General features: G+C 28.6%; 4 protein-coding genes across 14 annotated transcripts; 3 read left to right on the top strand and 1 right to left on the bottom strand.

Annotated features, from left to right (window-relative positions):
- Positions 1-301: 301 nt before the first annotated feature.
- Positions 302-11,151, top strand: LOC139090556 (vascular endothelial growth factor receptor kdr-like). Of its 7 annotated transcripts, XM_070640299.1 has the most exons (20): positions 302-434; positions 2,958-3,336; positions 3,570-3,697; positions 3,756-4,005; positions 4,070-4,197; positions 4,700-4,841; positions 4,940-5,068; positions 5,860-5,874; positions 6,191-6,832; positions 6,891-7,057; positions 7,137-7,178; positions 7,343-7,929; positions 7,989-8,164; positions 8,256-8,907; positions 9,319-9,575; positions 9,642-9,867; positions 9,927-10,069; positions 10,140-10,375; positions 10,447-10,941; positions 11,005-11,151. In XM_070640299.1, the coding sequence occupies exons 2-20, from the start codon at positions 3,258-3,260 to the stop codon at positions 11,026-11,028; spliced, it is 4,518 nt and encodes a 1,505-aa protein (XP_070496400.1). In that variant the 5' UTR covers positions 302-434; positions 2,958-3,257; the 3' UTR covers positions 11,029-11,151. The 7 variants fall into 7 exon arrangements, with proteins under 7 accessions (XP_070496400.1, XP_070496401.1, XP_070496396.1 ...); XM_070640300.1 differs by having other exon boundaries at positions 9,421-9,575; positions 10,447-11,151; XM_070640295.1 differs by having other exon boundaries at positions 10,447-11,151.
- Positions 11,152-12,481: 1,330 nt separating this feature from the next.
- Positions 12,482-15,906, top strand: LOC139090858 (vascular endothelial growth factor receptor 3-like). The gene is made up of 9 exons (XM_070640711.1): positions 12,482-12,983; positions 13,050-13,168; positions 13,235-13,448; positions 13,505-13,632; positions 13,696-13,837; positions 13,910-14,554; positions 14,613-14,770; positions 14,834-15,426; positions 15,491-15,906. Exons 1-9 carry the CDS (start codon positions 12,911-12,913, stop codon positions 15,795-15,797), a joined length of 2,379 nt encoding a protein of 792 aa, XP_070496812.1. The 5' UTR covers positions 12,482-12,910; the 3' UTR covers positions 15,798-15,906.
- Positions 15,862-17,725, bottom strand: LOC139090859 (SET and MYND domain-containing protein 4-like). Its single transcript, XM_070640712.1, has 3 exons — positions 17,019-17,725; positions 16,322-16,958; positions 15,862-16,252 (listed from the first exon to the last, which is right to left on the bottom strand). Exons 1-3 carry the CDS (start codon positions 17,593-17,595, stop codon positions 15,913-15,915), a joined length of 1,554 nt encoding a protein of 517 aa, XP_070496813.1. The 5' UTR covers positions 17,596-17,725; the 3' UTR covers positions 15,862-15,912.
- Positions 17,726-17,797: 72 nt separating this feature from the next.
- LOC139090857 (bridge-like lipid transfer protein family member 3B) lies at positions 17,798-26,155 on the top strand. Of its 5 annotated transcripts, none has more exons than XM_070640707.1 (13): positions 17,798-17,917; positions 18,423-18,828; positions 18,893-19,118; positions 19,175-19,252; positions 19,312-20,010; positions 20,146-20,178; positions 20,267-20,359; positions 20,424-22,314; positions 22,380-22,464; positions 22,566-22,595; positions 23,853-23,864; positions 24,530-25,240; positions 25,310-26,155. In XM_070640707.1, exons 1-13 carry the CDS (start codon positions 17,874-17,876, stop codon positions 25,349-25,351), a joined length of 4,350 nt encoding a protein of 1,449 aa, XP_070496808.1. In that variant the 5' UTR covers positions 17,798-17,873; the 3' UTR covers positions 25,352-26,155. The 5 variants fall into 5 exon arrangements, with proteins under 5 accessions (XP_070496808.1, XP_070496807.1, XP_070496810.1 ...); XM_070640706.1 differs by having other exon boundaries at positions 23,841-23,864; positions 25,310-26,154; XM_070640709.1 differs by lacking the exon at positions 22,566-22,595 and having other exon boundaries at positions 23,841-23,864.
- The last annotated feature ends 481 nt before the right edge of the window (positions 26,156-26,636 follow it).

The following is a 26,636-nucleotide window of genomic DNA, read 5'->3' as shown; positions in this document are numbered from 1 at the left end:
AACAAAAGATTTTTGAAAAATATTTGACGGTTATTTTTACAACAGCTTTTTAATGAATTTTAATTTGAACAATTTCTGTTGAATAATATAGTACAAATGTATTAATTCATATAATAAAATTTTCCAACTTATTGAAACACTTTTTCATTAAGAAAATTGATGATCTTTAAGTGATTGATATAAATAAACAAATATTTACAAAAGTGGCGTAAACAATAAATATTCTCTCTTAAAAATCAGCCGCATGCCTCGCGACTCTCAAATACTTTTATTTTTTCTCTTTCATTGTATATTAGTTTTGCGGAGCAGTCAGACGTGTCTTCTTTCTGTGCGGTTGAATAAAAATACTTTATTAAGTCACCTTTACAGTTACGTTGTATGTGATCGTTGTGATTTACAATCATTGATTTCGGTTCTACATAAGTATCAGAAAAGTAGGAAATTAAAATTTATTTATCGAAAATAATTTAATTCAAAAGAAAAATTAAATGAAATTTTAAAAAAGTTTTAAAAATTGCAAAAGAATTGAATGAAAAAGAATGATAAAATAATTCATTAATAACCAAGTAATATTCAAATGTGTGCGTGTTAAGTGGACAAAAAATATAATGAAAGTGTATACATCCACACGTGATGATCAAATAATGTTCGAATGTAGAAGTCAATTGCTATTGTAAATTATACAAAAATATTGAGAATATATTAAAAAGAAAAGAAAATAAATATGTGCGACGAAATTTATATACCCAAAAAACTTAATTGATAAAATTCTATTTATAAAAATGAAATGTCTTAAGCAATAATCTAAATTTAAAACTACTTCGATTTATGAATCATCAATGTCTTATGCCATTTGATACATAAAAACTTGTTAATTGAAACGATACAAGGAAAAATACGTAAACGTGTTAATATATAAATATTACTATTTAAATTCATTGCGGAACCACTACAATCATATAGATAAGAATGAAGTGCAGAAATTTTAGAATATAAAAGAATATCATTGTTGACTGATGATTTGAATAAATGAAAAGAACTTTTTATTAAAAGATCATAACATTTTCGTTAAAAATTTAATAATGTTGGTTCGAGAAATTTCAATCGAGCGGAAAACGGGTGTGACAACAACTTTTTATCTTTGTAATATTAAGTTATGAACAAAAAAACAATTGATAAGAAATGTATAAAATGCAAAAATCAAGTGCTGAATCCTATTTTCAGCATCAGTTTGAATTTAAATTTATCATCTTCTAAAATGTCAAATTTTTTAAAAATGTTCAATATGATGTGTTGGTTGATATTTTTTACAAATTATATCATTTATCATATTGTCGCATAAAAATATACAAAAAAATAATGTGGAAATGAAAATGTTTTAATTATTATGAACATATGTTTGTTGACATTCCATAGCACATATTTTTTAAATACATAATGAGAAATATGATAAAAAAAATTAATCTTTTCCTCTTTAAATTGAATGAGAATATCATTTAAATAATCTAAAAAGAATTTTGTTTTATAAAAATACAATAAAGAAGTGCTGTAGGTATTAACATTACATGTTCAAATTCTGCTCAATGTTTGCCTAAAACATACAAAAGATAAGATAAAAACGATTTATTTCTCAGCGAATAAAAAGCGCAACTGTATTGATTAGCTTTAGTTGTGATTTTTTTTTTGGCTTTTAGCTAAGCAATTTTCTCATTCTTGATAATTGACTCATTCGATGGGTTTTAATGATTAACATGTATATTAAAAACTATTCTATTATCATGAAAACAGAAGAAAGAGTAATCAATAAAGGAATAATACAATTTAGGCTTAAAATGAACTAAGAAACACTTAATATGAAAAAAAAAACATTAGTGACGTCATTTTGAATCACGTAAATGTTAACGTAAATTCGAGGAACTATGAATGAGTTAATATAGAAATGTTTACCTATAAAAATCTTTCGTGACTTCTTTTATGATGCGAAAATTATTACTATAAAGTTAGTATATACATACATGCAATTTGAAGTATGTAGTAATTCCCTGTTTATAAATTAACATAATCAATACTTTTAAAAGAATGCCTGCGAATATGTCGGTAAAATTTTCTCTTTAAATGAGACCTCAGAGGTTAAATGATTGCGTGAAAAACAAAATAGCAAAGTTAAATATTTAGAGATTGATGGCTCGTCCTCGATTAAACTAAAGCATATATCACGTGTTGCTTTTGAGGGAATTCATACCGTCGAAAACATTTGACATTCCTTATCAGATTTTGAGTACAACATATGCTGTTATTTAGTCAATGAGACATAATGCTGAAAAAAATCAATTAATACACAAGCAAATTTAATTTTTTTGTGAGAAATAAGGCGAAGCTAAAGAATTAAGAGCAATGGGAGGTCAATGATGAGAATCAATTTAATTAATTAATGAGTTTGACTTCTATGCTCATATTCAGTTGTGAATTCATGATTTGAAGTCATAAACTTTTTTTGTTGATGTGTCATTTAATTACTTTAATGATTTTGTGTGCATCATCTTAATTGTCTGCTAATGTTAATTTTATGGGGAAATATTTGCGTAAAATCTGAAGAAAACTAACTAATATTTAATTAATTCGCTATATAGTGTATGGTTTAGACTTCTAAAAAGTGTAAAGTATAAATTATTATCGGATATAATAATTTATAATAATGGAAAGATACTTCTTTTTATTTCGCATTCCTCAATAGCAAATTGAAGTTTTTTATTAAAAAAATTGAAGGAACACTCAATATGAGATCAGACTTTCATGGAATATAATGTGAAACAAATTGAATAAAGTTTTTATTGGCAGCGTGTTGTATAAACAATATGATGATTAAGAACAAGAGTATTTCGTGCTAGAACGTTTTTACTTAAAATCATAAAATATCGACCGACTCACCGTACTTTTCTCTATTTATTCATGTTTAGGAAAAAATTTCCATCCGGAAAATTCATCAGATCCACTTAAAAATGTATTTGCTTAAGTGTGAATCACCGCATTATTTGTGAGAGAGAGAATAATTTGTTTGAGAGTTACTAGTGCTCGCAAAACAACTCATTGAATGTTGAATCGTTTTCAAATGTATTTTGGAGCTACAAATACAAACTTATCATATGAACACGATAAAACCGACTGTAAAAATTGAATAACAATATCAACATATTTGTGTTCTTAACATGTTAAATGCATAAAACTAATGTGAATGTGAAAACTTGATTTGTTTAAAAATGAAGATAAATATTTCTGTGATAATTTCAATTTTTCAAATTTGGATTCTAATTCAATACATCTCTACTGCAGCAACTGGTGAGTAGTGTTATATAATTCAAGTTTTCGATCAGTGTCTTCCAAAATGTGGAACGAAAGTAAGCTCTAGAATTTTCAAGAGATAAATCTTGTGTCACCCAAAATTTTGCTTATTCGTTAATTTTCAATTTAAGTTCAGTTTTAGCTATTTAAAAAATGTGGAAGACACTGCTTTTGATAATGAAGATAAAAACTTTATCAGTACAAATGATTTTCATGATACACATTTTCAGTACAAAACCCATTACGTGGTTATCATGGAGCTCCTATCATAGAACCATATGATTCTGTTGTTATTAATGTCAATGAAGGTAGAACAATAGAATGTAAGGGTAAAGAACCCGTCACATGGGTATCTGAGGTATACTTTATTATTTAAACCAGCTTTAGACCTATTGTAATTCAATGTTAAATTTTAGATTATTAAAGAGTCTCCTGACGCTGTGGAAATAACTTACTTTACAAAGAGCAGCAGTGATGATGATTCAATAATTTTTACAGATGATCAGAATCTTTATCATAGTAATTTAGAGTTAAAATCAGTTACAATAGATCAAGTTGGATTTTTCTACTGTGTCTTTAATAGATCAGTAAGATTTGACAATGATTATGATTATGAGAAAGAAGTTATTGATTATGAAGCATCAAGCATTTATGTCTTTGTTAAGGGTATGTGAGATACCAATTTATTTCTTAAGAATCATGTATTAAAAATTCAATTTAATTTATTTAGATACTGAAAATCCACTCTACAATCGTCATCAAAATATTATTTTTGGAAGGCAATATGAACCATTCGTTATTCCTTGCAAGCCTAATTCTCCAGATGTTAAAGTAGAACTAATTAAAGATGGCGAAGAGGTAAAAAAAGAATACTTTGACATAAAATTTGGATTCACGCTAGTACAAAATGATACTACAGAAAATGACATTCTCGAATGTAATGGATATTTAAATGAATCGAACCGATTTAATATGGAATTTATTTTAACAATCGATCGTAGGTTTTCACAAAAATTATTTACATATTGCATTATCAATATCAATTATCGCTATAATATATCCAAAATTCATATGTATACTTCATAAACTTATTTATTAGAACTTATGAAAAATATTTATACTTCATATTAGGCTGTGAAAATAGATCATATTATCAAAATAGTTTAACTTATATCAAATTGTATTATATACATATTTTAGTTAAACATAATTTACGAAGATGCAAGATTTTAGCAAATTTTACATTCAAAGCTTCAAATCATACTAGCTGAAAACAAAAATACTACTATTAATTAAATGAATACAATTTAAATTGTTAATAATATTAAATCTTTTAAAAACAAATAATATTTGAAATTAGATACACTACATAGGAACTTATGATCCGAAAATTGGATTCACCGTTTTCTTTTCTCATGTCGAAGAAAGTGGATATTTTGAATGTCGTCAAGAGGATGATCATGATAACTTTATAGAATACCATGTTACAGTAAATGAACAACGTGAGTCGATTTATTAGGTGTAGCAAATTTTTTATCGGAGTTTTTTCTCTTCTAATATTAATAAAAATTTACATATGTTCTTGTTACTGCTTATTTAGTTATAACTACCATCTTTTCTACTTCTACTATCAAATTTTCATCGTTGAAGCTTCACAAAAGATCTATAAATTCTTTATCTGGTGATGGAAAAAGCTCTATTCAATATGGAAAAAATATTAAAGCACAGGGTGTGTTAACAAATTCTTTGGTGTCCTTATTCACGTTTTTGCTATTAATTTCACAATATTGATGTTTAGAATGTTTTAGGTTCTTGAAATTAATTCAGTTTTGCACTTTTGGTTTCATTAGGAATAACCAAGAAATCTTTTTGTTGTGTTGTAAGCACTAATATTTTTATTTTAACTTAATAATTTCGCATTTTTATGTTGAAAAAAAAACTTGTTGTACTCAAAACCAAATAATTCTTGCGGATATAGATTACTTCAAGATTACTTGCAATTTTGACAAAATAACATCGCTACATATTAGAATTGCACTTTTTGTCATTAATAATATTTAATGAAATGTTAAGTCATTAACCCGAGCAACACAAATGAACTCTGAGCATTTAAGGCTTCGCTAAAACTCTTTTACTAACACCAAATGGATGTCACATGAAAGCGGCCTCTATTTGGTGTTTATAAAAGAGCTTTAGTAGAGCATTAAATGTTCCGTAGCGGAATCTTTTTCATTTGTTTCCCTCGAGTAGTAAACTTATTAAGCGTTAATTTGTCAAATAAAATTGTTATCCATCTGTAAAAGCTTTTCAAATGTTTTTAAAGATTCTGTACAGTTCTGTAAAGATCATTGGGTATAATTTACATTATTATCATTTCTAAAGTGCATGAATGTGATCTTTATGATAGTTTTTGTTATGCATATGATTTTAATTTTTATAGTTGCTTTAATTTTCATAGTCAAGACAAATGTATAAATCATTAAATAATTTGTATTTTTCTTTCATTCCTATGAATTTTAGAAAAAAGGGAAAAAGGTAATCATTTGTGTCTATCATGTTTGTTGTGATCTATGTTTACATTTGTATTCTTTTTATTTGCCTAATATGTATATTTATTCCATTTTTCTGAAACATTTTATATAAATTAAATAACATTTAGTAAGGGTTTTACAAAAAAAAAACTTTAATTTATTTAACAAATAATTTTTGCATTGCATGATCCTTCTGCTTGGTTCACAAATTATTTAATTTTATTTTATAATTTATTGCTTGGGAATTTTTAAAAGTTTATTTAATGATACTAACTACTATAATTAGACTGTTAATTTTAAAATAAATTTTTCGTTCACAGCATTATCAGCGTATTTAAAGAAACCTTTAATAGTTAGTGATACTAATAATTATGCTAAAAATGGAGATAAATTTTCATTAACATGTCATGTGGAAATGACTTCTGATGCAGCATACTTGATTAAATTTTTCCTCCCTAATGGGAATGAAGCACAAACAACAGATTACTTAACATTATCAGCAATAGAACATGAACATGGTGATAAACGAAAATCACATAGAAATTTAACGATTCATAATGCTTTGGATGAAAGAGATCAGGGAGATTATACATGCAATATAATCGATTTATTCAATAACAGTAATTCTGCAATATCATCAATCACATTTGTTGACAAACCTGTTGTTCAGCTGAATTCGTCAAATCCTAAGATAAAAACAAGTAAAGGAAAGAAAACTGCTAAATTTCATTTTAATTATTTTGCGTACCCCAAAGCAAGTTTTGAATGGTATGGTCCTCAAAATAATTTGATTGCAAAAGACAACGACATTATGGTTCGAGAAAAATATAATGTTGCAATATCAGAAGACGACATTTCATTCACTATAAAATTTCCCGGCATCGAAGATTATGGTGAATATACACTTGTTGCTTATACTGATGGAGAACGTTTTGAGAAGAAAGTCAAGTTGGTGGTTTCAGGTATGTAATAAGATCACAATTCAAGTATTATGAAAATAAATTAAATGTCATTATTCAGAGAAACCAACATGTAAAATGGAAGATGCATATGTCATGCAAGGAGAAGAAATTCATATGAAATGTGAATGCATGGCCTATCCAGCAGCTGAAATTATATGGTCTTTTCAACCCTGTCAACAACCAATGCTTTGGCCATTGTGTCGTGAAATGAAAACTATTAATACTGTAAGTAAAGTGTATCCGTACTTATTGTATTTATAAAAAAAAGCTTTACTCACCAAAACTTTGCACATCATTTAATCAGCGTATTATAGCCGAAAAATATCAGATGCTCGATATTGAATTGGTTAGTATTACTAACATCTACATTTAGGCACAAAATTTTTAAAATAACAAAAAAAAAATCTTGCCTATTTTTGGCAAGTTGTAAATAGCTATTAATAACTAACAAGCAGTTTTATGAAAGTATTTACTTATTAATTAAAATAACTGTATTAACTGTATTAATAGGATGAACCTCAAAACCAAAATGAAACACAAAGTACTCAGGAAGCAGAATATATCCAATCTTCAGAAATTAGGTTTACAGCATCACAACCTGGAACTGTTAAATGTCGAGCTAAAAATGATATTGGCGAGGACAAAATTGAAGCAAAAGTACAAATAGTAGATTTACCTGCACCCCTACATTTATCAGGCATTGATGAAAGTCATAATATAGCTATTGGTGACAAAGTTACACTAGAATGTGGAGCTATAATTTATAATTATACAGATAAGATTATGTGGTTGAAGGATGAGGAGCCAGTAGAAGAAAGAGATGATCTTCATATCAAGGATAGTAATACACGTTTTTCATACAGAAAATCATTGACTTTTGACACCATTAAAAGAGAAGATGAAGGAGAATATAAGTGTGAAGTTTATGATAAAGAAAAAAATGAAGTGCATGGTGTGACTACATTAATTAATTTACATGAAGCAAAACCTCCGTTAATAGTAACAAATTTCAATCAATCTAAGCTATCACAGCCATTAGGAGGAACATTAACATTAGATTGCTTTGTCAGTGGACTTCCAACTCCTAGTCTTATTTGGTAAATCATAATATTTTTCAGTATTTTTAAAGTTCACTTAATTAGTTTACTATCATTAGGAACAAGGATGGAGAACATTTTGAGATGAAAGAAAACGATACCCGAATATCTTTGGTAAATAATGATATGACATTAGTGTTTACTGTTTTGAAGCCTGAAGATAGTGGTTACTATGAGTGCGTTGCAGAAAATCGAATTGCAAAGGAAATAAAGGCTATAGAACTAAATGTTTCAAGTGAGTGTCGTAGCTGAGTTTTAATCTTGAAATATTAAATGACATTAAAATTAATGTAAATATTTTTATTAATTTTAATTATTGAATATAGCTCCAACAGGTCAATTAAGCCATGCAATTATCGTCAGTGTTATCAGTATTATTGTACTATTAGTATTGCTTTCATTATATTTATGCATAAAAGTTCAACGTAAGAAAAGACAAATTGCTGAGTTGAAAGCAGCTGGTTTAGCTAATTTCGAAGAAGGAAACATAGAAAGCATTGATCCGGATGTAAACTTAGATGAGCAGGCTGATCTTTTGCCATACGATAAAAATTACGAATTTCCACGAGAAAAATTAAAACTTGGAAAGCAATTGGGAGCTGGTGCATTTGGTGTTGTCGTTAAAGCTGTCGCTCAAGGAATCGTTCACTATGAAGATGAAACAACAGTTGCGGTTAAAATGGTCAAAAAACAGACAGATAATGAAGTGATGAAGGCTTTAGTGTCAGAATTGAAAATAATGATTCATTTGGGACAACATCTTAATGTTGTGAATTTATTAGGAGCCGTAACAAAAAATATTGCTAAACGTGAGCTGATGGTTATAGTCGAATATTGTCAGTTTGGTAATCTTCAAAGCTTTCTCGTCAAACATCGGCCTTATTTTATTGATCAAGTAAGAAACGACAGAATTGATCCAATGATAATGAAAAACGAATTGAGATGGTCGAAAAACAGCAATTATAATTCATACAACAGGTATGATGATTTTTTATTCTCTTATGAAATGTCGTAAAACTCACTCGTATCACATGAATTAAAACATTGCATTACGGAACATGAGCATCTTTATGGCATAATATTATTTTAGCTTAAAATTTATGGTTAATATAATCTTAAATTTCACTTATGCGAATGTCGTGTCATATTAACACATCATGCAATAATCTCATATTCATTCATCCTCTTTTTCATAAGTGCATGCTTCTCTTAATAATAACACATTTAAGAATTTTAAAAAGCTGTATAGCATATTTTTCTTTTTCTTGTTCTTTCTTCTATAACTAACAATCCTTTTTCTGCGCTTAATTTTCTTCATGTTTTCTTGGCACGGTTATGGATTTTGCGTTTTATTTTGGTGTGTGGTTATACAAATATTATTAAACATAGTCAAGGACTAAAATATATAAGTGTAGCATTTGCAAATGATAAAATAATGCCAAAGGATCATTCCTATATTAATATTAACGGAAATCGTTATATAAACTTCAGTGAAGGAAATCAATATACTCCGCATGTTGGACATATGCCAATGGGCGTCGCTAATCCAGGAAATCATATGACATCGCATGGTTATGTTAGACATTCAGGATTTCAACAAATTGATAGCTGTAATACTGAAGCAACAGTTGTATCAGCAACAGATGGTAAAAAAACATTTTTATGCTATTGTGTAAAGCTTTTTTTACACATTTATCTTATTATTTAATCAGGAGAGGACAGTGCTCTCTTATCAAACAACTCGGAAGTTCAACCTCCTTGGAGATCGAATTATGGAATGGATTATAAGGGTCCAGCTCGTTCCGTTTGTACCTCAGACCTTGTTTGCTGGTCATTTCAAATTGCCAGAGGAATGGAGTACTTATCGTCAAGAAAAATTCTTCATGGTGACCTCGCTGCTAGAAACATTTTGCTATGCGATGATAATATCGTAAAAATGTAAGTTTAAAGGAATCCATTAGATATGAACTTTATAAATTCTTTGATATTTCCTTTAGATGTGACTTTGGTCTTAGCAAGTCTATGTATAAAAACGATAATTATAAAAGAAAAGGAGAAGCTCCTTTGCCATTCAAATGGCTTAGTTTGGAAGCCATATCAGATCACGTTTTCTCAGTATACAGTGACATTTGGAGTTATGGTGCGTTAAATTTTAAACTATTTTATTTTTAAATTTTTTGCTTAAATTCTATGCTTCTTTTTAAATAAAGGTGTTGTACTATGGGAACTTTTTTCCCTTGGAAAAGTTCCATATACTGGCATGGATGCCAATCAAGAACTTTTTTATAAGCTCAGAGATGGTTATAGAATGGAAAAGCCAAAATATTCTACACAAGACATTTATGACATCATGCTTAATTGTTGGAACGCAAAGCCTGAGTCAAGACCTTTATTCAATGAACTTGAGCGTAAATTAAGTTCATTTATGATGGACAGCGTAAAAGATGTAAGGATTTTTTTTGACATTCCTGTCAAAAGTTGATGAATAATTTTCCTAAATTTTATTTATTTCAACAGCATTATTTAGACTTAAACGAGCCATATATGCAAGCAAATATGGATAATTACAAAAAGGGTGTGCGTGATTATTTAACATCCATTTCAATTCCTGAAGAAGAAGCACCGACACCTCCATTAGCACAAGAAGAAAACTTTTATGTTAATAACAGTGCACCAGATGTTAATGCTCCATCAACTCCTGATTATCTTTCGATGAGTCCGAAGAGTGGAGTGGTAAAATTCAACTCAAATAAAACAGATTATCTAAGACCCGATTCACCAACAATTACAAAGAATCTAGATACTAGTCCAAAAAATAAGAAAAATGTAAATAACAAAGCTGAGCTTCCGGAAGAAATCCCTATGCTTTCGCATAATCAAAATGAATTATCATCAGTTGATGATACTGATGTTGAAGCACAAAATAGCTATACTGATATGAAATTTTCATCTCAGAAAAATATTCAAGAAGATCCGGAGTATAAAAACATTTTTGCCACAAACGAAAACTATGTAAATATTCCAGCTACAAATAAGAATTCATCGATTGCTAATCCATCGTATATTACTTTTCAGTCATTAAAGGAACGAAATCATTGATGCTACCTGTTGTTTATTTTAATATTGTATTTAATTCACTGTCATAAAAATTATCGATGTTTTAAAATTAATATTAAATTAATATTTTATTATGGTTAAAAATAAACTGAAAATTAAACTAAACACGTATCCTTATTCCTATTTTATTTTACTTTGGAAAATATTGGTGAATTTTATTACAGATTTATTTTTAAATTTTATTTGAGTTAACTTTCGATGTTACATTTAATATTTGTTGAATCTTTTTAGAATAATTGGAAAATACATTTTAATGTTTGCTCAATGAAATTTCTTTGTATTGAGGAACAATGAAGAAATGGAAAAGTATTAACATCCACGCATAGCGTGTAAATAATTTATTGATTTTACTTTTGCCACACTTAAGGTTCGAATAGGTTTTATAGGTTTTATGATCTTCAAGCAGGCAACAAGTCGTTCGCCAAATCAATATGCTTTGCGTGACATTAAGGTTAAGTAGCTTTTTTACAACTAAATTAATAAAGTCTAATCAAGCTCAATTTTTTTTTTGATTTATATAAACAGTTTCTTTTAAAATGGCGATGAATCTCTAAAACCTAACATCATCGTTTACAAACGAATTGTAGCAACACATGTTGTCCAGACTTATTTAGATATTTTAATTTGGAGTCAATTGAAATGTCACGTTCAGATAATTATCAAATATTTCAGATATAGAGTTCGGAATCTGTTATAACAAGCTATGTTAAACTTTGGATGCTGATATAAGACTTTTAACAAAAGTATGGCGTAAACAGGATATTCATCATTTTAGAGGATAATGATGGATAAAAATGGACGTACCGCTACCAATATCGCTAATAATTCATTCAAAATTTAGAATTTTTTATACACTTTTTTTTGATGTCATTAGACTGAATATTTGTTTAAGGTAAATAGATTCGGTGTGGAAGTTCATGTCTGTTCATGATTTTCAACGTAAGTCGTATTTTTTTGCGTTTAACACGACTAAATGCACATCATTTATTACAATAATACATCTATTGTGTACTGTTCTGTTGTTGTGTACGTTAAAATTTAATTAATATGAAAGTAGATAGATCAAATTTCAAACATGCCTTTTAAAAACTAATGACCAATCACACATACACATAACGCACGTGTCAAATGTAAAGCATTTGCATAAACTACTCATGAAATTCAAACAATAAGGTGATCCTCTATGCTCTTTGAGCAAAGCTTTTATATTCTCAGCCAAATCCAATTCTCTCTTATTTAGATGTTAATTTCTCAAATATTTTAAGACCTCTCAGTTAATATTAACAGTTCAAGGGATTGAGTCACATTCTTTTCATTTAATTCAACACATTAATTTAGATTTAAACTTTTATTTAATTTCAACTTCAAAAGTTAATATTTGGATACTTTTCTTTGTTATTTTTAATGTAAGTCGCTTTTATTAGTTTAAAAAATATGTTTAAATCAGTAAAATAAATTGATATAAAATAACAAAAAACAGAATAGCGAAATGTTTAAATAAGCTCGTTCAATGGTGTACAATAAAAGATGTAAAAGAAGCTTTTGCGTATTAAATTTAACAACATCTCAATAATCGGATATTGATGATTTTGCAATATAACAATTGAAATATTTAAGAGAACTTTTTGTTGCTTGAAATGATTTAAACGTGTACAAATCAATGTAAAATAAAACTGGTAAATTGTGCTAAACAGAAACTGGTCGTGTTATCATCTTCGTTTGTAAACATTAGTCATACACATTAACATAATGTCAATGGAATTCCGCGCTAATAATGAGCAATATTGCTAGTGTTAAAAAAGTAAAAAAAAGTTTAATAATGATGTACATTTTGTATTTAATTAATTAACTGTAATTTGTAAAAATGAGATCAAATTTTTCCGTGTTAATTTTCATATTGAAAATTTGGATTGTCACTCATTCAATCAAATTAACAGGTACGAAAAATGAGATAATTCTATTATATAACTCTTTAATCCAAATAATTTGTTTAAAATGAATAGAATCTTATCAATCACAAGATGCTCCAATAATAGATAAACTTGATTCAGTAACAATTGATGTAAACGAAGGAACTACAGTCGATTGTAAAGCTCGAGTGCCGATAACATGGATCTTTGAGGTATATTTAAATTGTTACCAAAACTCTTTTTTAACAAAAAACTTACTCAGAAGTTGTTTATTTTAGTCATCTAAAAACTTACATGATTCAATTAAAGTTTCATATTCTGAAGATGATCAAGGAAATTATCACAGTGTCTTACAATTAGATTCAGCACAAGTTTATTTGGTTGGATTTCATTATTGTGTCTTTAATGCATCATTATCCAGTAATGTAAATTACGACTATAGAGAAAAATTAAAAAACCACGAAGCTTCAAGCATATACGTATATGTCAATGGTATGAAAAATTCAGAAAAATTAATTTCAAGTATTTTAATTTATTTAAAATATCAGATCCAGACAATAAGCTTTATATCTCGGATCAGTACTTAATATTTGGAAAACAAAATGAAGCATTAGTAATCCCTTGCAAGCCAAATCAACCACAAATTAAAGTAGAGCTCATTAGAGATGGAGATGAGGTAAATTTTTCTTAATAATATCCTTAAAAACCTTTGTACAAAATATTTACAATATTAAATCAGGAGCATGTTGAGTCAGAATATGATCCAAAAATTGGATTTACGGTTTCATTTATGGACGACGAAGAAAGCGGATTTTTCGAATGTCGCTTAGAAGAAGATCATGAAGTTTATACTGAATTTCAAGTGATAATTAATGGACAAGGTAACGATCAATCTCAAAAACAACAATTAACATGAAACATATATACTAATAATTTTTTTGTTTAATTTAAAGAATCGACGTCAGATTACGTACAGAAACCATGGATCATCAGTGATTCACAAAACATAGCAAAAAATGGTGCTTCTTTTTCACTGTCATGTCATGTAGAAATGATTTCAGATGCTCCATATGTAATTGAATTTCTACTTCCCAACGGAAATGAAGCCAAAAATATGGATTATTTACTTTTAACAGAAACCAAAGTTGAAGCTGGTGACACACGAAAATCGCATAGAAATTTGACTGTAAATAATGCTTTAGAGACAAGAGATCAAGGAAATTATACATGTGTTTTAAAAGATATATATAACAATATCTATTCTACAGTAACAAGTATCACCTTTGTTGATAAACCTGTTGTTCAGTTAAATTCTTCAAATCCTTTGGTTGCAACAACTAAAGGACAGAAAACAGCAAAATTTCATTTTAATTACTTTGTCTACCCAAAACCAAAATTCGAATGGTATGATACGCAAAACAAAATGATCAGCCCAGATCAAGATGTACAAAACGATACTAAGCATAGTATTTCAATCAGTGACGATGAAATATCATTAACAATCAATAATCCTGGAATCGAAGACTTTGGTGAATATACACTGGTTGCTTATACTGATGGAGAACGTTTTGAGAAGAAAGTCAAGTTGGTGGTTTCAGGTATGTAACAAGTTCACAATTCAAGTATTATGAAAATAAATTAAATGTCATTATTCAGAGAAACCAACATGTAAAATGGAAGATGCATATGTCATGCATGGAGAAGAAATTCATATGAAATGTGAATGCATGGCCTATCCAGCAGCTGAAATTATATGGTCATTTCAAACCTGTCAAAATCTCAGATTTTGGCCACATTGCTTTGAAAGTGATCCGGTAAGTTTCAACCTATTTCTATGTTCTTAAGAATATAAAATGAAAATGACTATAAATTCATAGAATAAACCTAAAAGCGATCAAATTCAAAACGAAACACAAAGTACTCAGGAAGCAGAATACATTCAATCATCAGAAATTAGGTTTACAGCATCACAACCTGGAACTGTTAAATGTCGAGCTAAGAATGATATTGGCGAGGACAAAATTGAAGCAAAAGTACAAATAGTAGATTTACCTGCACCACTACATTTATCAGGCATTAATGAAAGTCATAACATAGCTATTGGTGACAAAGTTACACTAGAATGTGGAGCTATAATTTATAATTATACAGATAAGATTATGTGGTTGAAGGATGAGGAGCCAGTAGAGGAAAGAGATGATCTTCATATCAAGGATAGTAATACACGTTTTTCATACAGAAAATCATTGACTTTTGATGCAATACAAAAAGAAGACGAAGGAAAATATAAATGTGAAGTCTATGATAAGAATAATGAAGTGCATAATGTGTCCATATTAGTTGGTTTTCATGAAAATGAACCTCCTATGATCATAGCTAATTTTAAGCAACAAAACTTATCAGAGTATTCTGGTAATAGTCTAATACTAACATGCACTGTCAGTGGATTTCCTATTCCTAGTCTTATTTGGTAAATCTTGAAAATCCTTAATATTTAAATGATAATTCCTTATTAATACTAAATTTTCATACAGGTATAAAAATGGAGAGCCTTTTGATATCAATGAAAATGACACCAGAATTTCACTAAAAGACAACGATATGACATTGACGTTTACTGAATTAAAATTGGATGATAATGGTTTATATGAATGTATCGCTGAAAATTCTGTTGGAAAGGAAAAAAAAGCCATCGAACTAACTATTAAAGTATCAGATTTTCCATTTCATTTAAATCTGGTAATTATTATAACTGGTGCAGTTGCTCTTATAATGTTCCTTCTATGTCTTATCGCTTTATGTTGGAAATGTCTATGTAAAAAGAAAGAATCATCTCAATGAACAAGTTCTTAATTAAAAGGATGAAAATATATTAGTTCAATGACAAATTATAAATACCCGTATATCCTTTATGTTATTGTTAATAAAGAAATTCCATTAAAATATTTTATTTGATTCATTTTACTAAAGAGATATTCTGTGCAGCTAATTTTAGTAAAAATGTTGCAAAAGACTTTTGTATAATACAAAGTTCCATCGAAGGGTAATTTTTGAAATTTTCTTGTAGGATATCCTTACACTTTTTAAAAGAATTTGCTAGTTTACTACTCGAATTTAATGATTCGATCAATTCATCATTAATTTTCTTTGCATATTTCATTAGCTTTACATCTTTGACCCGAAGTTCTTTGAGAGTTGGCCAATCATTTAAACACGCTTCGCAATCGCAGCGAAAATTGAAATGTTGATTCAATATGTTTTGTCTTTTTTCTCGAGTTTCCATCAAAAAATTGTTCCTTTAAAATTTAAAAGAAATAAAAATTAATTTTGGATACATTATTGGAACTAAATTTTTAATATCATACTTATAGCAATCGTATATTTGTGATCCTTTTTCTATTTTACGGCAAACAATAAGACACATTTCACCATCTACGCATATTCTTAAAATATTCGGTGTACAGCTATGATTAATTAAGCTGGTAAATAAAAATGATCCACTGCCTATTGGTTCTTGTAAACTTTTTAAATTTGAATTGTCAAATGTTTTGTTACCGAGATTTGATGAGAATATTCCATGAAAGTTATGATCAGAAATTTGGCATAATGCTTCAATATAATCATGTATAAAGTCTATGTTTTCGGTATATATTGAATTTAGTGATGATAGGCTACTCAAAATACTTTTCTGATACATCATCTGATACTTTTTAGAACTTTTGGATAAGCTTATTAAACATTTCAGTTTCATGATGAGAACATCTTCTGCATTTATTAATGTTGAATGGTCAAAATCAAAAACATTCTTCATATTTTTCTTGGTTTCTTCGTAGAATCTTTGCAAACTCTTAATATTGCCGCCAAATAAAGATAAACTAATGAAAAATATTCTTAATGACATGTTCACACTTCCAGATTTCAAAATATCCGTAATTACAGGACATTCATATTGATGAAAGTACTTCATGGCAAATTCATAGCACTCCTGAGAGCAAAACATAGCTACAAATTTATAAATAATTAGTTTTTTTTTTATAAAGTTTTAAGTTAAAGATCTCATACCACAGCAGCAACTTTTGCATGGAATCAAATTCAGTTGATTGCTTTTTAAGCAATTATTACATCTTTGGTAAATATTCAATTCCGAAACTTTGACAAATTGTGATTCTGATATTGGAATAGAGCAAAACGATCTATCTATGGCTATGATATCACCAACAGAAAGATCAGCAGTTGTAATTATGTGTCTTCCATATTTCTCGTTATTTTCTATCTTCAAACAATTTGCAATAAATGGCAGCTTTCGACTTGCCGGTAAAGATAATTTAAAAACATTCTGAGATTTTTTCGTTGTCAATTCCGTACATTTTGCACGTCGTTGATTCAAAATTTCAAAATTTAGTTTTGGATAGGAGTTTTTTTCAGCTAAATCTATGTTTTTCAGACATTGATCATGTAATTTCATCTCAAAATAAACAGCAGAACGATTAGCATATGCAAGTCCAAGATTTTCACTTTCACTTTCAGCATAACATAAACTTTGATTATATTTTAATAGTGCTAGAAAGAATTCCCGTTTCTTATAAAAATCGTTTCCTTCTTGTCTTAAAATATTTGATGTCTGATTAGATTTATTCATATTTTATTCTTAAAATTATTTTGATTGAACAAAACTTCACCTTGTTTTTTCTCAAGCTAACTTCAATCTCCTATTTTTTTGCTATCCGTTCTAAAATTAACTTTTTATTTATAATAGATAAAAGTAGCTCTTTTACATTTCTGTAACGGATTCAAGATATTTAAGTAAGGGAATCGTAACAATGAAATTTTCATGTGGCAATGAAAAATAGAGAATTTTTTTGTTTTGTTAAACAGTTGTGATTTTTTTTTCATATTGTATAGTATAATTAAGTAATAATGGTTTCTATTCTTAAAAATCAATTACTAAAACATTTATCTAGGTAAAGTATATGAAGTTATCAATTTTCAACTTCTGGATAGATCAGTTTGTCAAATAAAATTTTATTTTATTTCTTAAACATAGAAATTTGAAATATCAAGTTATTTAACTTTGCTACGCAATGCAATGTAATGGATTACAAGAAAAAATTTAGTAATCTAATTAAAAATTTTAGATTCATTAATAAGTTTATGATAAAGTTCCATTTTAGCAATTTTAGAAGGAAAGTTGGTTTTTTCACATATTGATTTTTCTTCTCCTAACCAGATGATTCATATTTCTCTTTGTATGAAATTATACAAGTCAAATTATTTGACAGTTTTTGTGATTAAAAAATATGTGTAACAAATTTGACACATTTTTGGTTTTTAAGAACTTAACAGATAATCCAAACAGATTCATTGATACACTTACATCTTCCGCAAAATGACAATTTTATTCATATTTGACAAGATTCTGTCATTCCAAATAAAATCAACAATTTATTCTTACGATTTACATTTTAGGTATATAAAAAATCTTTCGAGTGATAAGATTAATATATCAACATTCAAAGGCGAAGGCGAATTGACAAATCTACAGTTAGACGAAAATGTTTTGACAGAATTATTGGAACTGCCTTCATGGCTAAAACTAACATCAGCATGGTGCAATCACATTTCTTTTCGAATATCTTGGGCAAAACTTAAAAGTGTGCCTATTACATTATCGCTGGACGAAGTGAATATATCAGTTGAGACATGTGAATTGGGCAGATCTGGAACTCCAACTTCTAATAATAGCACTATTCAATCATTGTCAGTTCCAATGGGAAAATATAGTTTTATTCATAAAGTTATAGATGGCATTACGATAACCGTTAATACTGTGAACGTAAATTTTAAAAGTCCTGCTTTTACTGCATCTGTACAGGTTTGCAATTCTCATCCCTATTTAAACTATTATTTTTTAATCAACTGTCGTATGATTATTATAGATGTCTAGAATACGTGTTGAATCGCGTACACCAAAATGGTCAGCAGCAGAACTACGTTTTACACGACTGAAAGATCCAATCAAAGGAATCATATTAATTTTTAAGGAACTTTCGTGGCAAACAGTCCGCATAGAAGCAAGTTCGACACAGGATCAAAACTTAACACCATTAAGACTACTTACTAATCAAGCTAAATGTCGTATAACAATTAAAAAGAAGCTCTCTGGTAGGATATATTATAAATATATCAAGTAAATTTTATTAATTTGTATTTTCCTTTAGATTGTAGTGTATTAGCATCAAAACTCTTGCTAATTCTTGATGATTTATTATGGGTGCTTACAGACTCGCAGTTGAAAGGTAGTTTTGTTATTGCAATAACATATTTTGGGAGTAATTTACATATATTATTTTTAAAGCTGCTCTACATTTTGTCGACTCTCTTGCTGGATTAATCCAATCATCTAACAAAACTATTCAAAGGAAAAAGGCTCAAAAGAAATTAGAAACCCTTCCAGAATATCAATCATTTTTGGATCAATCATCTAACAGACCACCAGAAAACCAAGCAAATATATCCCAAGCGCAAAAAATGTTTAATTTATTTGATGTCAGGGAAACATCTTATCATTTTTTTAGCCAAAGAATTGATTTACATTTGTGTGATGATTTTGGATCAGGACGGTCATCACATCCAAATTTAAAGGATGGCGGTGCTTTACAAATATCAATACAAGGTTTTCAAGTTGATTACTATCCATATCATTTAGCAAAAGCAAATCGAGCGCATTGGGCTAAATACAAAGAAGCAAGCGTCCCACCTTTAATATGGCTTGAGCAATCAATGAATAGTTTTCGAGAATCTATTATATCTTTGAGTAATCCAAATAGACCTCCAAGTCATGCTCCCTTAGAGCGAACTCCTAATCCAACAAATATTAATGGATATCAATCGGGTACATCGACACCTACTCAAACAGCATCGCCATTGAAGAGACAAGTTCTTGATAATTTAGCAAAACTTATGACATCCTGTGTAATTTTAAGAATAGAAGACTTCACATTGTATCGAGTTACAACATCAGGAAAAAAATCTATGCCAAAAGAATTTGTTTCAGGTGAGTGCACTCAAATGTTTCATAATTGCTTTGTAAATCACACTTGCAGCTTGTGATTTTTATGCGCTAATTTCTCATATGTGTATTGTTCACTTTCTGTATTTCTCACTTTGCTTGCCATTTGTAATATTAAAGCTCAACGTAAAAGAAAAACCAAAACAGGAGAAGGTGATTTTATCCTTTCCCTAACAATCAAAAAGCTTATTTGCATTTGTTACTAAGAAAAAATAACTAAAATATTTAAAATTATTTGCAGGCGATAAAGATCGATTTTCATTCCCACCAGAAATGCCTACCGTTCATGCAGAATTCACATATTTTTATTATCCTGGAGATTTTGTTTTTCCATGTAAGTTATTCATCACAAAGATATTTCCAATTGCTGTATAACAATGTTCTTTTATTTCTTACAGTACCACCGTCAAAATGTTTTGTCTACTTAAATCCAATACAAGTTCAATTTGATGTGGATAGTTGCTTATGGTTTGTTTCATTTGGCTTGAACTTATATGAATCACTTTTAAGAACAAGCGTTGGAGATTCAATGAATTCACCATCCAGTTCAACAGAGCCATCATTAATGTATATGGATGTAAAGTTAGAAGCAATTATGCCGAGAATAATTTTCGAAGCTACAAAAGAAGTCACAGTTGTACAACGCGATAGACCAAAAACAATGCAAGTTCAAGTTTCAAGATTTGCAGTTACAAATATAAGAGAAACGGGTTCATCTCGAGCTGACTTAGCCCAAGCAATACATTCTTTACAAGAAGGAAGCTTAGTGTTTTCTTCTGGATTTCCCTCTAAACCTGATGATTTATCCATTGTAACAGATAGAATTTTATCTCATATTGCTGCAACAGATATTTCGTCAACACAGCCAAATTCTCCAAATCTATATTCATTACCATCAAATCAAATGTCAAGATATGCTCTATGGAATGATACACGAGATATTTGGTGCATTAAAATTGATCCGATTTGGATTGAATTTCTTGGTGTTCGTTCAATTGGTGTAAATAAAGTCATTCCATTCTTAGATGCCGTTCCAATAACATTATGGATACATGGTAAATCAGAAGTTGATGATACGATTGCAGAAAAAATGGCAGAAAGAGAGAAACCACAACCGATACCACCAATTTCGAAATCAAATGAAATGATTTTGTCAGTTACTTCACTTAAAACTGAATCACATATAAATGATGGATCGGTTTTATTTGATAGCGTACAATCGATCAGATATTCCAATATGCAATATAGTGATAGCAACTGTGATGTAAATGCAACAGGTGCAGCAACAAGCGATTTAAATATGGATAAAAAATCTGCTGATTTGCACATTATTGCACATTTTGGAAATCTGGTTAGTCTGCAAATCGATCATTATCAATTCCTTTTTTTAATGAGACTGTTAGAAGATATAAATGAAGTGACAACATTCCTAACAATAGATAGTAAGAGAATCATGCAAGAAAAAAGTCCAGATCATTCCATAATATTAGGATGTGTTATACCTCAAGTTGAAGTTACGCTAGTAATGCCTAGTCAGACACCCGGAAAAGAATCAAGTGGAGGTGATGGAGAGAGTGTCATTCCCGATTCTGTGAGTCTTGGTGATGACTTGCATACAACAAATAGTGGATGGAAGGAACAAGGAAGCTTTTCTCTTGATAACCAAAGTAGAATAATGCATGCATTTAGTTCAATCGAATCACCATCACCGAAAGAAAAGGCAGATTATCCTTTAGAAACAAAACCTAACATAAAATTTAACATTCCTTCTACCGGAAATGTTGCATCATCGACAGCAACAACAACTAATACGACAGTGTCTGTTTCAAATACCACAAATACTGCATCATCCTCATCTTCATCCTCAACAGCAACATTAAGAAATAAAAAGATTATTGGAGATTCATCGATTATTCCAAAAGAACTGAACACTGGCTTAAGCCAAATGAAAAAAGGTTTTTCAAATTTCATGACATCAATAGAGTCTGCAGTCAAGACTAATACATCTTTCGACGAAGGAAGTGACACAATTTCAATTCAATCTGATTATTCTGATGATTCGGAACTTTTTACAGTTCTAGCTGACACAGATAAAACAACCACAGATTGCAATGATTTTATGTTCAAATTAAATCCATTCAGTTCTGATACAAATAGCAAATTGGCACCTATAGAAGTTGCAAGTGAAGTTTGTGAAGATCCATACATCACTAATATGTCATCCCCATCCGAGCCATCAGATGCTAGCAGTTTGAGACGTAGAGATTTGGTTTCAATGGCGACATTAAGGTATATTATTGGTTTTTATCAGCTTAAAAATGCATAAAAATATTAATTTATAAATTCCATGATAGACTTACAACAGTTGAATTAATTAGAGAAAATAAGGGATCATCTTCTGTTGCGAGAGTGCAAGTATCAGCAATATCATTAGAAGAGGTATGTCTCATTTAATTTCATTCACAAAAATTTGAAAGAAAAAAATTTTTATGACACTGAAATTTCATGTGCTAATATTTTTTAATCCGTCTCCACATTAGTGCGAATCCTTAGCCTGGGATGAGCTGCAGGTATATTCACATACCAATTTGTCTACATTTTTCTCCCCCTTACCTTTGCCTCATTATACATTTTTTTCCTTTTTCATCTCCCTTAAGATATTTTCATTTTATGATTTTTAGCTCATGAAATATTAATTTCTCTTTCGTTAGATCACATCTGCTTCCATTCATTTCCTATGGTCATAAAATTGTGCTATCTCTGTATATATATTATATACATATACATATTCTTCCTTTTGCAATATTCTTGAAGAATAGCAAATTCCTTTTAAAATTTCTATTTCAGCTTTTTCGCAAATTTTCGTTTTTTTTCCTACCAGCAAACTTTTTTGATCCATTCTACTAAGAAGTCTTCAATCAAAGAGTAGTACTGACCAATTTAAATATTTTTGTGCTTTCTGGTAGACTACATTCACTTTTAGGCCTGTGATTTTGTATTAAAATATTTCGCTCGTCTATTATCTATTTTTTACTTTCTTTTCATTTGCTCATAATGAAAAGGAACTTCTTGTAGCGAAAAAGCAATTTGTAATTTTCATGAGCTTTCATTTTTGCTTCAAGCTTCTATCTCTCTTTCTCTTTTATTCTCTCTCTATATTGCCCTTTTTTTGTAATATGAATCTATATATTTATATTTTTTCACTTGTCTCATAACTGTCAATTCACTTTAAAATCACAATTTTTTATCTTCATAAACATTCTCACTGAGATATAAAGAATAGAAATTTTATATCAAAATTCACACACATACAATTTCTTTGTTTCTTTCTTTTCTTATCTCTTTTTATATACATTAATATTTGTTCCTTATTGATAAAAGTTCATGTCGTTGATATAAGTGTTTCAAGGATTTGGGAATTATTCGTACATGTATCAGGTGTCTTTGCCGTTCCAATCTAAAATTGTCAAAAATAATAATTTTGATGAAAATTTATCATGAACTTTTATCAACGTATCCATTTTTTATCATATATATGAGATAATTAATGATATGAAAAAATATATCGAGTTGTTAATGTGTTGCATTTTTTGAATTTCTTTTTTGCATGCATTCTCTATCTTCTAAAAAAATACAATATAAATCATTACAATTTATGCTCTAATCGTCCAAAATGAAAAAAATTTAAATCTACTTTGAAATTCACACACAATATTGATGTCTAAAAATGTCAAATTTGATATTCTGATAATAATATACAAAAATAATTCAATTGAATGGCATATATATCAAAAAATATCTCAAAATCCCAAAAGAACGATCAGCAGAAAAAACAGAAGGTACATATTTATTGTTTAACTTATATTATGTTTAGAAAAACTAGATTTAGAGATATAGAATTTAAGACAAAACAGTTTTCATTAGGAAATTTTTGTTACTCGATTACAAAATTCTTCATTTTTTGTTTTGTAAAAAATAATTAAAGATACAACTTTTTCTGTCTGTTTTCTCTTTGATAATATGACTGTGCATGATTTCACAAATAACTTTTCACATCGTTCAACTAAATGACAAACAGTTAGACTTAAAAAATATTTCTAATGTTTTTGAAATCACATAATAAGGATTAATGATGCTTTGTATCGTGTTTCGTCAATTTGTATTTGTAGTTTATTTAAATTGGCATATTTTTCAACTTACAGTTTTTTAGTCTAAACTGTTACTAATGGTTTTTTGTAAAATGACTCCTCAAAATTTACACTTCAGATTTTTTATAAACTAATTCTCTTCCTGCTTTCAATTATTTATGTTTTTGCATGTACAATATTAATGTTGGTGTGTGTGTGTGTATGCATTAGTATGTGAACTGTTCCTTCTATGTCCGTTTTTAATCTTACTTTAAGAAAATATTTTATTAAATTTAACAAAAAAAAATTGCCTTAAAAAAGAAATAAAATTTAAATTCATTTTTCGTTCTCTCGAACTATTTTTTACATCATTAAAGGTGAAATTTGGAACAAGATGTAGAGCATGGAATATGGCAACGTATAACCCAGAATCATTACCTTGTTTAGCATTGCGTTTTGAGGAAAGTCTAAATTTACCAGATGATCTAGGTAGTACTGTAGATAAAAAGTTAATTCCAACTTTTTTCAATCGTCAAGTGAATTTAAAAGTAACGGATTTTAAACTACCTTCCATTCAAATGAGCACAATCATTGGACTTGCTGATTTAACAGAAGATGAAATTATAACTCCACCTTTTCCAGTTAATATTGACTTGGAAAATGTTAAGATTAATATTATTGAAGATCGACCACCAGTGAACATTACATCACCATCAACACCACAACCGATTAATCTTGTGATTGGAAAAATGAAAATTATACGTGACTCTTCTGGAGTTTTACAAATTCAACCAATTGATTCTAATAATGAATTTGTCAGTGAAAATATTGGAGATGATATTACATCATTGAGAAGGGAACGTGACCGTGAATTATTATCAATCCAACTGATTATGCAGCAAATTAAAATTGAAAATGATCAATTAAGACGACAATTGTTAACAGCTGAAAAGAACGTGGAAGTAAATCGGCAGAGAATAAAGCAAGAGAACGAGATATTAAAAACTTATCTAAAAGCAGCACAGGATGATGTGGCTACGCTTTTGGATGAGAAGAGGACTCTTATGGATACTATTAAGTCTTTACAGGTAAATTATAATAACTCATTTGAAAATAATATATTGTCATGGTAAACTATAAAAATTTTATAATAAAAGAATCAACTGACAGCGATGGAGCCGCGTGATGGAAAAAGATAGTATATAGATTGCATACAATGTTGCGGAGAAGAGAACATATTTTAAAATACCACAAAAAGTCTTCATTGTTGTTGAAGAGAACCATGGCATGAATAGCGTTTCATCACAAATTATAAAAACTGCATCTCTATCTATTTATTGTAAATTTTCTGCTTTAATATACATAAGATTCCTGATAGTTATAATACAAGCAATTGTGCATCAATGCTTCATGGGGTATTTAAAGACATTGCTTCGAAACATTCTGGTTTTTAAATTATTGTTTTCGACTTAATTGTTAGATAGGTTCTGAATAAAATTTTCGAATTTAACATTTTGCTAGCTAGTCACATGGTGTTGATAAAATTTTTAAGAAATATAATATTTTCTTTTACTTACCAAGTTGTATAGAATCGAGAATAAATTCATTGACGTCCACTTTACTTTGATTAGTTGAAAATATTTTTATAGTAAATTTTCAAATGCGGTATATAACTACTGGGAATTCTAATTATCAAAACACTTATAGGAACAAATGAAATGTGTCGAAATAATCAAAAAGTAGCTAGGAATTAATTGAAAAATTATTGCAAAATGAATGTTATTCTTTAAATATATTTTATCATGCACGAATGATGATTCCATCTGGTCTACATTCAAAAATTTATAAGTTTAAATGTTATTTTCGAACAAAATATTGAAAAATTTTAAGATTTTAATTTGCGAATCAAGGCTAAAAAAACATTAATTAATAACCTTATGACTGTGTAAAAATACGAAACTTTAATGTCGTATTAAAATTCTAAAAATAGTTATTCAGACTAAGTCTTTATACATATATATATTATATTTAATCAACTATTCTTTTAGTTTTATTTCAATGTGATAATTGAAAGCTTTCTCTGTTTATGACTGTTTACATTTTCATTTTTTGCCATATCTTTAATCATTGAAAAAATTAAAGTTTTATTGAAATTTTCAAATTTTTTGTTTTTGATATTTTATAAATTCATTGATTAAACTTTGTAAAGGAAATTGAACAAAAATAAGTAATAAATATATATTGCGAAATATCGATTCAATAATGATTGCATTATTTTACTTTTTGAATTTCAGAATGTCTAACCCAAGTCTAACCTTTAATTTGACAAAAAGAACAAGATATTTTATTCACAGGGGATGTTGAAGATTAAAATAAATTAAAAGGTTGTGAGCAGTTGAAAGATGAGAGATTTATTTCATTTTAGCATTATTTTATACAAAAAAGTGTTTAATTTGAATTAAATTTGTCACAAAAAATTATGTA

This window comes from Chironomus tepperi, unplaced genomic scaffold (assembly GCF_022539635.2).
Source record: "Chironomus tepperi strain 1889 unplaced genomic scaffold, CSIRO-AGI_Ctep_v1 contig_219, whole genome shotgun sequence".
In the NCBI taxonomy this organism is placed as follows: Eukaryota; Metazoa; Arthropoda; class Insecta; order Diptera; family Chironomidae; genus Chironomus; species Chironomus tepperi.
The sequence above is the reverse complement of the archived record's forward strand: the minus strand, read 5'-3'. Positions and strand labels throughout refer to the sequence as shown.

What these genes read in the sequence shown, in the direction of transcription:
- LOC139090858 (XM_070640711.1), top strand. Translation starts at nt 12,911, where the DNA reads ATGAGATCAAATTTTTCCGTGTTAATTTTCATATTGAAAATTTGGATT. An exon ending in TCATTCAATCAAATTAACAG is followed by an intron (nt 12,984 to 13,049) that starts GTACGAAAAATG and finishes TAAAATGAATAG; the next exon opens with AATCTTATCAATCACAAGAT. An exon ending in CCTATTCCTAGTCTTATTTG is followed by an intron (nt 15,427 to 15,490) that starts GTAAATCTTGAA and finishes ATTTTCATACAG; the next exon opens with GTATAAAAATGGAGAGCCTT.
- LOC139090859 (XM_070640712.1), bottom strand. Translation starts at nt 17,595, where the DNA reads ATGAATAAATCTAATCAGACATCAAATATTTTAAGACAAGAAGGAAAC. An exon ending in ATGCAAAAGTTGCTGCTGTG is followed by an intron (nt 16,959 to 17,018) that starts GTATGAGATCTT and finishes ATAAATTTGTAG; the next exon opens with CTATGTTTTGCTCTCAGGAG. An exon ending in CAAATATACGATTGCTATAA is followed by an intron (nt 16,253 to 16,321) that starts GTATGATATTAA and finishes TAAATTTTAAAG; the next exon opens with GAACAATTTTTTGATGGAAA.
- LOC139090857 (XM_070640706.1), top strand. Translation starts at nt 17,874, where the DNA reads ATGGTTTCTATTCTTAAAAATCAATTACTAAAACATTTATCTAG. An exon ending in TGGAGATTTTGTTTTTCCAT is followed by an intron (nt 20,360 to 20,423) that starts GTAAGTTATTCA and finishes TATTTCTTACAG; the next exon opens with TACCACCGTCAAAATGTTTT. An exon ending in TAGCCTGGGATGAGCTGCAG is followed by an intron (nt 22,596 to 23,840) that starts GTATATTCACAT and finishes AAATCCCAAAAG; the next exon opens with AACGATCAGCAGAAAAAACA.
- LOC139090556 (XM_070640295.1), top strand. Translation starts at nt 3,258, where the DNA reads ATGAAGATAAATATTTCTGTGATAATTTCAATTTTTCAAATTTGGATT. An exon ending in CCAACTCCTAGTCTTATTTG is followed by an intron (nt 7,930 to 7,988) that starts GTAAATCATAAT and finishes TACTATCATTAG; the next exon opens with GAACAAGGATGGAGAACATT. An exon ending in TATAGAACTAAATGTTTCAA is followed by an intron (nt 8,165 to 8,255) that starts GTGAGTGTCGTA and finishes TATTGAATATAG; the next exon opens with CTCCAACAGGTCAATTAAGC.